Below are 13,159 nucleotides of genomic sequence, written 5' to 3'. Positions count from 1 at the left end.
ATAAATTGGCAGAGGAAAAAATTGCTCAGTTGTTGAAAGTGCAGGAAGACACTGGTGCAGCCAGAGATGAGTCTTAGACTCACAGAACCACAGAATCATTAAGGTTGGAAAAGACCACCAAGATCACCTAGTCCAACCACCAGCCCACCCTCACCATGCATACTAACCATGTTCCTCTGTGTCACATCCACACATCACTTAAACACCTCCAGGGATTGTGACTCCACCACCTCCCTCAGCAGCCGGTTTCAGTGTCTCACTGCTCTTTCTGAGAAGAAACGTTTCCTAACACTCACCCTGAACCTCCCCTGGCATAGCTTGAGCCCATTACCTCTTGTCTGATCACTGCTATCTGGCAAAAGAGGCCGACCCCCAGCTTAAATTGTTTGCAGTGAATTCAGTATTAGAGGAAAAATGATCCATGACTGTTTATGACTCAATTTTCTCTTCTCCAAATACATTAAAACGCTGCATCTGTAAACTGCCCCTTCCTCCAAACAGATAAGCATTATATATACATCATTTAAAAGGGAAGAAAGAACTGAAAAATGAGGCAGCGATAAGCAATTCCTCATTTCCATTTTTCTCTAATGCTGCTGGAAATAACGGGAAGTGCGGTTCACGCTGAGGCTGACAGAGTTGCGGAGAGCCGCGGCCCAAATGTCCGGCGGCAGCAGGAGGACGGAGCCAGCAGAGGGCGCGGGGCAGCACCGAACCACGGCCGCCTGCGGGGCTGGAGCCCAGGCTGAGAGCGAACAGAGCACGGCGACGCGGCCGTGCTGGCTCCGGGAGCACCGAGTGCCCGGCGGAGCCCTGCCGAGGGCGGGGGCCGGGGTCGGGCGCCGGAGGTTGCCGTGCGAGCACGGAGCTGTGTCACCGAACAACCGACCGCACTTTCAAGCCAATTAATAGCAGCCAAAGATTCCCCGGCATATGAATGGTGTCCACGTTGCCTTCTACGCTTTCCTGCAGAGAGCTATCCCAGATGGAGGGGAATTAGTGTCACCAAAGGATGGACTTGACAAAAACTTCCTCTAAATCACTCCCTGCCCTTGCTGCTCTCAATCTCAACTAACCTTAAAGTTTTGTTTTGTTTTCCTCGATTGCTTGTTCTGTGTTCTGCCCTGTGCTGGATTGAGAGAGGAAAAGAGAACATGGAAATACATTTCAAAAGTTCACCCAACATCTCGTGGTTATGTAAATCTTACATCACCAACCGCTTGGCAGACAATGTGTTGTACAATCAGATATGACTTTGTATCACATCAATTACTTTTTATCTTAAGTAGCAAGCCACTACATGAGCAGCAAGGAAAGAAATGAGTTTATCAGCTTATACTAACGCAACTGTTATCAGGGGCATACAGGGTGAAAGGCATTTGTAGATTACAATAATAATATATTTTCAAGGAAAATTCCACACGGGAAGGTGCCACCTGATTAGCTTTATATGAAGGGATGAAAAAAAAACAACATATGTATAAATAAATAAGGATGTTAAAGCAGCTTGGCAGTACAAAATCCCTTACGAGCACAGTGCTGCACAATGGGAGTTCAATGGGCAGCAAGTTTGTGCAGCGCATTTGGGCTGATACCCATTTGGTTAGAGGAGAAATGAGGGAGCTTAGAGGGCTCCAGAACCCACCTGACTCATTGCTCTGTTTGCAACCACACAGCCATCCACTCTGCCCTCAGGGCTGCAGTGACTACAGAGGGCTGAATGCCTACGGCAGTATTTGAGTCTGTTCCACAGTATCTACTCTTTGTATTTGTTGACTAAAGGAGGGAAGCTTACTGCAAAACATTGCTGCAGAGGAAAACAAATGCAAGCAGTCACTTTCACTTATTATCCACCTCTACTCTTCCCATTAATGTGCTGATGATTTGCAAGATGCCATCAGCACATTAGGTTAGGACTGATTATTCTTTCTGACAGCTTACCTGGACACAAAAGTTTAATTAGTCACCAGGTGAATTGTTATGCAATACAACCTCTGCAATTTTGCCGGTAATTTAACCAACACTCATATTTTGTATGGTACCTGAATGAATGGTTACTACTTGAACAGTAGGTACCAGACTTGGTGTGACTACTGAAGCACTGCTTGTTTATACAGCAGAAGGTGGAAGTCTTTCTTCTACTGCTTCCTAATTACCTGCTTCCACTTAAGTTCATGTCCATCATTTTTTAGCAGGGTGTGATGAAGAGTAAAACTGCAGATCCCTTTATATGGAAGAGGCTTCTGAGCTACTCAATTACTGCACGAAATCTGCTCCTATGTTTCAAAACAAGAAAGAACTAGAAAAATATTAATATATTGAAAATATCTGAGCCTCAAACATACATATTTGAATAATGTCTCTGGAACTTGTTTTGATCCATAATCAGAAGAACGGCACAGAAACCTTTCAACTATTAGGAACAGAAAAACACATCAGAAAACGCATAGTTTATGTTCATCAGACTCCTATGATGTTATCTCTACTTCTATCACAAAAATACTCAGTATCTCCAAGCAGTAGCAGGAAGCCTATGTCTTGGCTTCCGTGGCCCACGCCCTTCCCCAGGAGGGTGCAAATGGCAGGAGCTCGTTTCCAGCTTCATGCTGGACAAAATCCTGTGACCTCTGCAGGCCTTTAGAAGGGAAGAAAGGCACGGATCCTGGAAACAAAAGCGATGTGAAAAAAAACTACCTTTGCCACTGAACATATGCAACTTCAATGGCCTACACCTGCAAAGCATCATTCAGAAAGCAACAAATAACAGCTCATACTTTTTAACTTTTAACTTCTAAATAGGCACTTTCTTGCACTGTGCACACTGATTCCAATGATCTCTCTTTGTAAATCTTACCACTGAGTGATGAATACATTCTTCTGTTCCATATTTTACCCCTAATAACAGCAGCTGCCAGTCAGTATGCATTGTACAGAGTACAGAAATGACGCCAGTGCTTATTTAAATTCCTCTTGCATTTAACAGAGTAGTAGTCTCTCATTCGGATAACTCCTGCTTCACAGCAATGGGTAAAATGCACAGGCTTAAGTTTGCTCAGAAAGTACCAGTGACTGTGGAGAAATGTGCAAGTAATTATGGAGCTATACTGTTTTGAAAACATGCCTGGAAGGACCTTCTATATCATTCAGTGAAGTGTGCAAGTCCAGCAGCAGACAAAATAAAGTGTGTTCTTAGCCTATGGCCAAGAAAACACACTGATTTTGAATCAGTGCCAAAGGAGCCAAATATTTACTCAGAGATACATCCACAGTAGAAAGGTTTTGTACTAATAAGGGCTGGCTGTAAAGTAAGCATTATAAATGAAGATATGAGATGGACAAATTGAATGTATTTCTGATTATTTGCTTTTTCAGCTTGGTTCACTGTGTTTTTGTGAAAAGAAATGAAAGCAGGAAAGGATGGAAGGGAAAAGAAGAGAAGGGAAGAGTAGGTAAGGGAAAGGGTCTGAGGAATAAAGTGTCATTGTGATATTTTCTGGGTATGATCAATTACCCAATACCATTTCTCATTGGATAAATGCAAAAATTTGGCTTGCTTGCTTGTGAAATTCAAACAACTTTGGTTTCAGTGGGCATCTGGAAATGCTGACATGAGTCTGATCTATACTTTCTCACTATTCCTATGTTTGTTGTTTCTAATGCAGCAAAAATATGAAGAGCCTTCTTTTTTTTTTTTTTTTTTTTTATAGGACAACACAACATTTCTTCTTTCCAGTGAAATTCTGAAAGAAATGTAGTTTTGAGTTCTTTATAAGAAAAAAATTAAATAAATCAGGTATTAAATACCTTGTTTTGAAATCCAAAATAAAACTCTTCAAAATTTGCTATGCCTTTTCATGTCCTCCCATTCTGAAGGAAAAGAGAAAAAAAACAAGAGAAAAAGAACAATTCAAACCAGAGGAAAGCATTTCCTTCACTCTAGCTACATCTGATTTCATAATGTTTTGTAGATACTAAAAGTGGGATACTTCTATATTGATGGAAGAGGGTGTTGAATGGATACATACAGCTAGAGGGGACTGAATCCATTTGAGAAGTAAAAATAATGAATGGAAAAAAATCATACCGAATTTCAGGTAATACTGCACAGGTCTCTTCCTAATGATATATACAATGCAGGGTTCAAAGGAAATTGAGCAACATCCTTTAATCTCATGGTGCTGACCATTCTGTGTCACAATGAGAATCATTCCCAAAGTGAAATCATTAACTGCAAATTAATGAAGGCTCACTCCTCACTACTCTGGGCTCAGTCACATTTGAGGGATGACTATAGTGGCTTCCTTAAACCAGTGACTTAAATATAGGAGAAAAAATAGTTTCAGAAGGAGTGGACAATTTGAAGCTTAACCAGGAATCAGCTTCTTGTCTAAGATATTTCTGTGAGACTGTAAAATTTTCTGATTGTTTAAGTATTTTAAGTAAATTAACTATGATCCTATGAAGATTTGAAAGGTACCTGGAAGTTCTGTCTGCACAATAATATCACGTCCTTATCTATTAGTCATGTCTGAGTAACAAACATCAGAACATTTCAGCCATGCTGTCATTCCAAATACAGCATTAGATTTTTGTTCCCATAAAATTCCTGGAAAAGGCAGACATGTGAGTGAACATCTACACAGACAAACATGCCCTGCTTCCATATGAATGCCCAATTGTTTAACTCTAGACCACTGTAATAAGGATTTCTCCATGGACTTGAAAGTGGGGCATCAGGCTGCCACGCTGTCATGTGGCTTGATGGGTGTGCGTGCTCTCAGCTCACAGAGTCATTCACACACTGAACTTTTTGGGGCACTGTTTACATGTGTTCGTTCGCTCCTATGCAGGGAGGATGTGCATATCTATAAAACTTTAAGTGTCTTGATCATTCTCCAAGCTTATTGCCAAGTAAAACTACATAGTATATCTTCACTAGCTTGGAAACAACTAACTTTTCTCACCACAGATCAGCTGGTTTTACCACCATTTAAGACTTTTTCTTAGGCCAGCATCATACGTCTCAGTTCAACTCAGCCAAGATTAATTGTTTAAAAGAACAGAAAGAAATGAACGATCTGGATATACTTACACTGGCAAATTAAAAGTTCTATTGCATATAACAGAAATGGCAAAGCAACAGCATGGCATGGGGGAGGATTATATTGTTTTCCCCTCATTTCTAGTGGGAGCAATGCTGTTCTTGTTACCTTAAACAGCTTTCAGTGGTGGATTGATTTAGTTGCCACTTCCAGCTCAAGCTGTTTTAACAGATTCCTGTAACCATGCTGAGAAACAGTCAGTGAAGTTCATGTGAATGCAGAAGACTGGAATTCCTATTTCTCTTATGTGATCTCAGATAGATAGAATCCACTTTTAGAAATCGAGGCCTTCCTTTATTTTCATATTTGGCAAAGGCAAAGTGATTTAATTAAGCTAATGGAGTTGAACCTAGTAGAGTACTGATGCAGTAACTCAGTGTGTGAAATTTGGTCATGCATTTCTAAATTTTGGGTGATGTCCAAAGAACCAGAACAATGCACAGAAAACAGCATGCCCAGAAATGAACACAATGCTTTTTGAAAAATATGCACTAAGATGTAGAAACATTTCTTGTAGCTAAGCAGAGCTGACCCAAACTGTCCAGGTACCACCGATGAGGCATCAAAGGTAATATATTTACTATGACTGACAATTTCAGCATAATTTTGCAACTACTTCCATGTACACTGCTTTAGATGAGTGTGCATCTTTCTGTATGTAGCTACACAGCACAATGTCATACTTAGGTTACTCTTCTGAGATATACAGAGTGCATATAGATGTTTAGGTACAATATACATGCTACGTGATATGCACCTGAATAAGCCATTAAATGAAAAACACTTCCCTTACTGCTTTACTGTGTTATCTGTAATCCTTTCATTATATTATCTCTGTTGGGTTAGCAGAAACTCTCTTATCATTTTAATATTTAAAATTAATCCAAAGATCTGCAAGCACGTATTGGAATGCATCTGTAAATGACCACATCAATCTTTCTTTAAGTGAAAAAAAAAGAAAAAAGAAAAAAAAAACCACAAAAAACAAAGATAATCTATATTATAATACAATATGTACTTCAAATGCAGTAAATGCATGGTGCAAACTAGACAACATCCTGAATGCCAGTTAATGAGTTTGCCAGTTAAGACTGTGAAGTTCTATCAGTAACATCAAATACTGAGTCCAGACACAGGGTATAAAATTGTAGCGCCAAAAGATACAAACCATAACAAAAAATGTAATGTGCATCTCCAAACATCCTATTCATATCAATTTGTTTCCAACAAATGGCGTGATTGAATTAGTTATCCTTTGTATGCTCATGCTAAAAGATGAAATGCACAAATGCTCAATTAACAAACACTGCAAAATTAGTTGCTCTCTGTCTATTGAAATAGAAAAGTTGAGAGCCTAGAGATGATCTTTGCCTGGTAGAAGGGAAAAAAATCACTTTTAATTCTCTGAAAATCAGCATACAATATATGACTTAGTTAAACTTCCCAATGGAAGTGGCCGAGTATCATAGGAGTGCAGTTCATGGGGCAGAAAAGACAGCCACTGTCAAACTACAACACACATCTGTTCACAATCTTTAGCTAACAGAAAGCATTATAGACCACTTTGACCTGTTCTCAGAAGAAAGTGCAGTGGTGTTTGCATGGGTAAATACATAAAAGATTATATAAATATATATATGTAAAAGATGCTGCTTCAATTCCTTCTGGTCAGTCTTGCACATCCTTAAGAAGAAAGTAACCAATCTCAACACTGAAACTGCTGGAGCTAGTAACATGCCCTTGGAGCAATTGTATTGGTTGTTAATATACAGATGGTAGCAAAGATGGTAACAAACATACAGAAGTAATAAACAAAAGGAAACTCACCAGTGGTGGTGCCTTAGCAGAAGAAGCTGGGGTGGTCCTCACTGGAGAGCAATCTCTAAGAGATGCTGCCTCAGTGGGAGTCAGCCCTTAAATGAGGTCTCAGAGGAGGTGGAGGTGAGCTCCACCCCTTCCGGGAGCACAGCTACATCACTCTCAGCTGTGCTCCCACAGCTGACCCCACACTTGCCTCAGCTGATTAATCAGAGGTTCAGGCTGTGATTACCAATCTCCCATACAGCAATTAAACTTGGCACGGGGATTTTTTGAAAGGGAAGAAAGCCTGAGAGTAAGACAAGCTTGTAAAACATGTTACAAAAAGAATCTAGGAACCATTTGGAGGAGAATGAGATTTTGTAATCTCGAATATAAAATTGAACAGATGTGAATAAGATGCTTAAGTGGGCAAGTGTAATGAAGTTTATAAATGGTTCAGCATTATACAACCATGACTATCCATACTGTATATGCGGTAGCATGATGATATCCAGATACTCAGAATTACTGATGGTGCTGATCAGTAAAAAAAGACCAAAAAATCCTTTTGCTTTGATGTTTGTATTCCATACAGACAAACTGAGTGCACTTAAAAGAGTTTCATTCACTTCTTACATACACAAAGGTGACGAGCCAAGATGCTTTTAAGATTTTCTTACAGAAGAAGTAAGGAAATATAATAATCAATACAACCAAATAAGAAAGTGAAGTTGTACATAACTGAAGAAGGAAATAATAACTGCCTCAGAACAATGGGGTGGGCACTTTCACAAAAGTGCTCTATCCATCTCTGTAGGTCACTTATTGTTCAGCCTATTTAGATCAGACCTTCAGACCCTGGGAACTGCTCAGGTCTGCATGTGTTTATTTTTTGAACAGTGATTGATTGATCTGCTGGTTCAATTGTAGTACGTGTGTCCTGCTGTGGTAGGATAGAGCTCCTCAAGCACCACGACACCTATTCCTGGACCTCCGAATCAGGCATTTCTCACATGATCTTTTGGTTCAGAATCAATAAACTGTCGTACACTTTTGCATCGGGAAAGCCAAATGCATATTAGATGGGTTTCACTGTCTTAAAACTATTCAGTGGCTGACAGTGATTGGGGTCTATTCCACAAAGCTTTATTCAGGCAACCCAGTGGCTCCTGTCTGGCTATCTCCTCTCATTTTCTGATCCTTTTCATATGGAACCTAATCTTGTATTATTGCAGTTAATGAGAATGATGCCTGACCTCTGAAAAGCCAGCTTTTCACGTGAGGAATGTTTATGGGACTGAGCTGTTTGTCTGCCCTTAGAATGATGCTTTCTATCATGTTTCTGACTTACTTTTCCTGAAAACAATTGCAGTATTCCATCATTTGCACTTAAAAAAAGTAGTGCTGTGTATGATTGTACCTTTGGGTCTTGCATCATTCTTCTGAAAGCTATTGTGTACACCTATGTTCATAAATAATATATCCACTTGTGCATATAATTACAATTTGTGTGTGCGCATGGGTTTAATGCAAACACATAGACATAAAGGATACAAATTAATTTGATCCCCTCTGTACTTGCAACACAGACAAATTCTTAATATTTTATAGTGCATATTCCATTAAATAAATAACAAAATCGATCTGTGCTACAACATGTGTATACGTACACAATTTATAATGCCTGTAGTAACGTTTTAAAGCCTGTTCACACATCAAAATACAGGTTGTTTATTTCTACCTTAAAACAATCTGAGGGTTTAACTCTTCCTATTATGTAAACAGTGGTGACAGCTGCTTTCAAAGAAGCTCAACTTCATTAAAAAATAATAGTTTCCCATTGTAAAATCAATACTAATATACCACAGATCCCCCTGATGAACTCTGGCTTCCTTACATTTTGTGTATCAGGGGCACAGAACTACTCTAAATATTAGAAGATAATAATATGGCAATATATAGATATAGATATATATTTAAGTGCTAAAAGATTTGTTAGGTCAACTTGAGCAATGAATATATTTCAAATATATGCTTCTTTCTATAAATAAAGTTATTTAATTTTCTTTGTAAAGTGGGTGCCTTGCAAGTCTTTAGTTCTATGTGTCTGCTAAACTCATAAACCAATTCTGGGCATCTTTATCTCAAAATGCACTCATGACATATAGCTGAAGCTTTAACTTTTTTGATTTTTTAACTAAACTTGTACTTGAAGTAGACTTACAATATCATTTACAAGATTACTTTTAGGTAGACATTTTAAACAACTCATACAAAAGAAAGATTTGTATGTCAAGAGTATTTGTTTTAGTGACAAGGAAGCTAGGTATACTCTATTCATTTCTCAAGCAGACCTTTATGAATCACTTTAAAAGGACATTACAGCTGAAGACTGAAGAGCAATATTTATCAACATTAAATAAAACATTTGGTGAAGTATGTATAAATATTTCTTCATATGAACATAACACAAAATTAAATAGTTCAGATACACAGACACCATTTAATATATTTCCACTGTTGTCAAAATCATCTGTAAACACCATCTCACACTGAATACAAAAGCAGCTTTTACATCAGTTCTGTGTTCACAACACTGATGCCCCTTTGTAAAATAAATTTGTTATGGTTTATTTTCAGGAAAAAAAAAAAAAAAAAGTTTAAGCAATAAAAAAAGTTTTGGTCAGTTCAAAGACAATACAAAATTATCTTTCAACATGTAAATAATTCAGACTTAGAACAACAGTTTAAAGTACAATCCTTTCCCTGGGGAACCTCTGACTTCTATAAATCACACTGTTTGGTGCAGACCACATCACAAATACCAGGAAATACTGGTCATGTCTAAGCTAGAAATATGAAAGCCCTTTAAAATTTTTCTTTATTAAAAATTACCAGGTTACAAACTGGGAATATCCACATTTTCTGAAACAACAAGTAACATGGCAATAAACGTAATTAGTTGCACTTCTACTTAAAACAGATTCTGGAAAAGAAACACTTTAAAATGAGTGTCCTTCACGTGCAAAAACAAAGGATTTCCTTTACATGCATCTGTCACATCTGAAGATCACCTGGGGTGAGCACGAAATGGGGTTGCTGCTCATGTCCTCACCCGTCTGGCCACAGAGCATTGGTGGCTCAGATGTGAGCTCTCACCATCCTGCACCCTCCAAAGACCAACTCGTGCTCTGCCCTGCATGTGACCATCAATTCTTTTCACCTTCATATTCTTTAAAGAGACGTAATCTCATGTGGGGAGAGATACCGTGCTCAAGGTGAAGGTTATACTGGGCATATGCCCCATTATAAAACTCTGTAGATAGGCTCACAGGCAACGCTTTGGTTCTCTCCATTTGAAATGTGTACAGCGTGTTTTGGCTGCAAAGATGAACCTGAATTTCAGATGGTGAACAATGAGATAATATTTATAATACATCTTTCTAATATATATACTTTAATTTCACTCACATGCAACAGTAATGTGGGGCCCTGTAAAACGTAGACCAATAGATTACCTCTTTCCTGGTATGTGTGTATTGTAGAGGTGTGAATGTATTTTTTGCGTACATACACACTCTCACACACATATATATAACATGAGCTGCACATTTGGCGACCAGGATTCAGGGATACAATTAATAGTAATACACCAAAAGAGAAGTAGACAGGAAGCTCTACCTTGACAACAAGAAGCAATTTTGCAACCTATACAATGTCTCAAATAATTTCATAATCATGTTTTGCTAGCTTGCTACATCCGTGTGTGACTTAAATTGAAAGCTGTTGTATTTCTTGGAAAGAGAAGAGTTGGGCTAGCTAGATGTGCTTACCTGAGATCCCAGAGTTGATTACAATCAAAGAGCTGGGCAGATCAGTAATGGGTTTACAATTGCTATACAGCTTCTTTCAAATTTGTACGAAAACTTTATTAAGTCTTTCATTCTCTAGTAAAAACGTTGAAGCTTGTTAGTTTTTGCTGAATGCAGACTTCATTTTTATATTAAACTGGATTTATTAAAACGATACATACGCCTGGCAGCTGCTTTCATGTCCTGATGTTTAAATGTTTGAATCAGCACCCTGGAACCACCCTCCCACCCCATCTTGTCCTTCCCCATTCCAGCCCCTCATAATCTCATCCCATCCTATCCTACCCCATCCCATCCAAATTGGTCTAATCCTGTCCCATCCCAACCTCCATTATTTTTTCAGTTGTTTAAAAAATACTATTCTATGAAGCCTCCCTAGGGATCCGCTTATGAAAAATGACAGATTGCCTTTGCTGATACTGCTGTTTGCGTCGTTTTCGTTTGTCACACTGGCACAGCAGTAACATCTTGAAAGTATTTCTGAACATTTTGTTACACAGTGCATAGCACACAGGGTTCACCGTGCTGTTGATGTAGCAAAGCCAGTACCCCAGGTTCCAGACAGTTTTGGGGACACAGTTGCAAAAGGTGTTCACCAGAACCATGATGTTATAAGGAGTCCAGGTAATGATAAAGGCAAACAAAATGGCACTGAGCGTCTGTGCCGCTTTCTTTTCTTTGATAAGTGACATTCGTTTTCGCTTTGTGATTTGACTTCTGGTCTTCAAGGCAAATTTTTTTGCCAGAGTTGCTTCCTTGAAGGACAAAGGCAGGGCTGCAGATGTCTTGGTCACTGATGAGATGCCATCAGAAGCTGTAGCTGTCTCAGTTGACCCTGGCTGAATTGGAAGCTTTGAAAAACTCTTCTGGAAACTTCCATCATCCTGAATGCTTTTGGGAGGTTGCAGTTTTTTCTGTTTCTTTTCCTGTGAGTCTGTGTCAGATTTCTGCAGTTCATCTGCTGACTCATTCAGATCTTCCGAGGAGGGCAACTTTGTGGAATTGAGGATGGCACTGTGACCAGGAAGCTTCAGAACGATTGAATAGATAGCTCTGGTCTCTGCTGTGATGTCTTCTTCATCAGATGAGGCTGAATTTTCAAGGGAGGCAGCAGCATCATTGTTGTTCCAGCTGTCACTGCTGCTGTGCTCTTGATCCCCCTGGTCTGTGTTGGGTTCCCAGCTCTTCATTGTGAGCCAGAAGTGGCAGCGCCTGTACTTCCTTCGGCTTGAGCGCTTCATGCTCTGCCGTTGCAGCTCATAGCTGCTGCAGCTCCGGGAGCTGCCAGTCTGGTGTACAAAGCGTGCTGTCTCTGCCTCACTGCCCGAAGCCTGTAGTCCTGCTAACTCTTTGGTGCGTTTCTCAGTCTCCTTGTAAATCCTCCAATACAAAATACTCATAATGGTGACTGGCAAGTAAAAGGCAGCTATGGCAGTGCTAAAAGTGATGACAGGTTCACTTAGAAACTGGATAAAACATTCATCAGGAGGCACAGTCCTCTTCCCAACAAAATACTGCCAGAACAAGATGGCAGGGGCCCAAAGAACAAAAGAGATGACCCATGCTAAACCAATCATCACTCCAGCCCTTTTAGTTGTTCGTTTGGCTCTGTATGTAAGTGGCCTAGTGATGGAAAAATACCTGTCAAAACTTATGACAAGGAGATTCATGACAGAGGCATTAGAGGCAACATAGTCAATGGAGAGCCAAAGATCGCAGGCCAAGTTTCCCAAAGCCCAGTGGCCCATAATGATGTATGTCGTGAAAAGATTCATGGAAATAACACCGATGATCAAATCTGCACAAGCAAGACTCAACAAGAAGTAGTTGTTGACTGTTTTCAGTTGTTTGTTAACCTTAAATGAGACAATCACTAGGATGTTTCCTATGATGGTCACTAGTGCAATGATCCCAGTGAGGAAAGCAATCAAAACTACTTGCCAGACAGTGTGTCCACCCAGAGGGTCTTTGATTGTGGCATTTAGGGATGTGTTTGTTGATTCCACAGGGGAGAAGGGAAAGCTCTCTGTGGTCTGAGGGAAATCATAGCTGCCAATAAGCGATGCTCCTTCATCAAGTAGTCCTGGTCCATGGGAATCTCTCTTCCAGAAGGAGCTCACATTTGAAAACAGGGGCAAGGTTGAACTGTTATTGTGCATGATCATTGTGGCTCTCTGACATAGTCTGCAGTAGGGAGAAAAAAAAAAAATCAAGTGAATGAGGGAAGGTGATAAATAAAAAAATCATTCACGTACTCATATACATAAAATCCCTTTAGCACTTTGAAAGATTTCTTCAAAAGCAAAGTTGTCTGTGATACAGTCCAAGTCAAACACATACATGATAGTACTCAGCTTACAGCTGTGAATAATCAAAGCTCTTTGT

The 13,159-nt window shown here is 39.5% G+C and overlaps 1 protein-coding gene across 4 annotated transcripts in view; it reads right to left on the bottom strand.

Annotated features, from left to right (window-relative positions):
- Window positions 1–9,508: 9,508 nt before the first annotated feature.
- The window catches only part of CHRM3 (cholinergic receptor muscarinic 3), a 244,535-nt gene continuing 240,884 nt past the window's right edge, over window positions 9,509–13,159 (bottom strand). For all 4 annotated transcript variants that reach the window (XM_072333088.1, XM_072333089.1, XM_072333090.1 and 1 more), the window contains one exon: window positions 9,509–12,958. In XM_072333088.1, the coding sequence (XP_072189189.1) occupies window positions 11,137–12,939 (1,803 nt within the window). In that variant the 5' untranslated portion in view covers window positions 12,940–12,958 and the 3' untranslated portion in view covers window positions 9,509–11,136. The remainder of the gene's footprint in view (window positions 12,959–13,159) is intronic.

Source organism: Excalfactoria chinensis, chromosome 3 (assembly GCF_039878825.1).
Source record: "Excalfactoria chinensis isolate bCotChi1 chromosome 3, bCotChi1.hap2, whole genome shotgun sequence".
Taxonomy (NCBI): domain Eukaryota; kingdom Metazoa; phylum Chordata; class Aves; order Galliformes; family Phasianidae; genus Excalfactoria; species Excalfactoria chinensis.
Note: the sequence above shows the minus strand (reverse complement) of the source record. Positions and strands in the feature narration are given on the sequence as shown.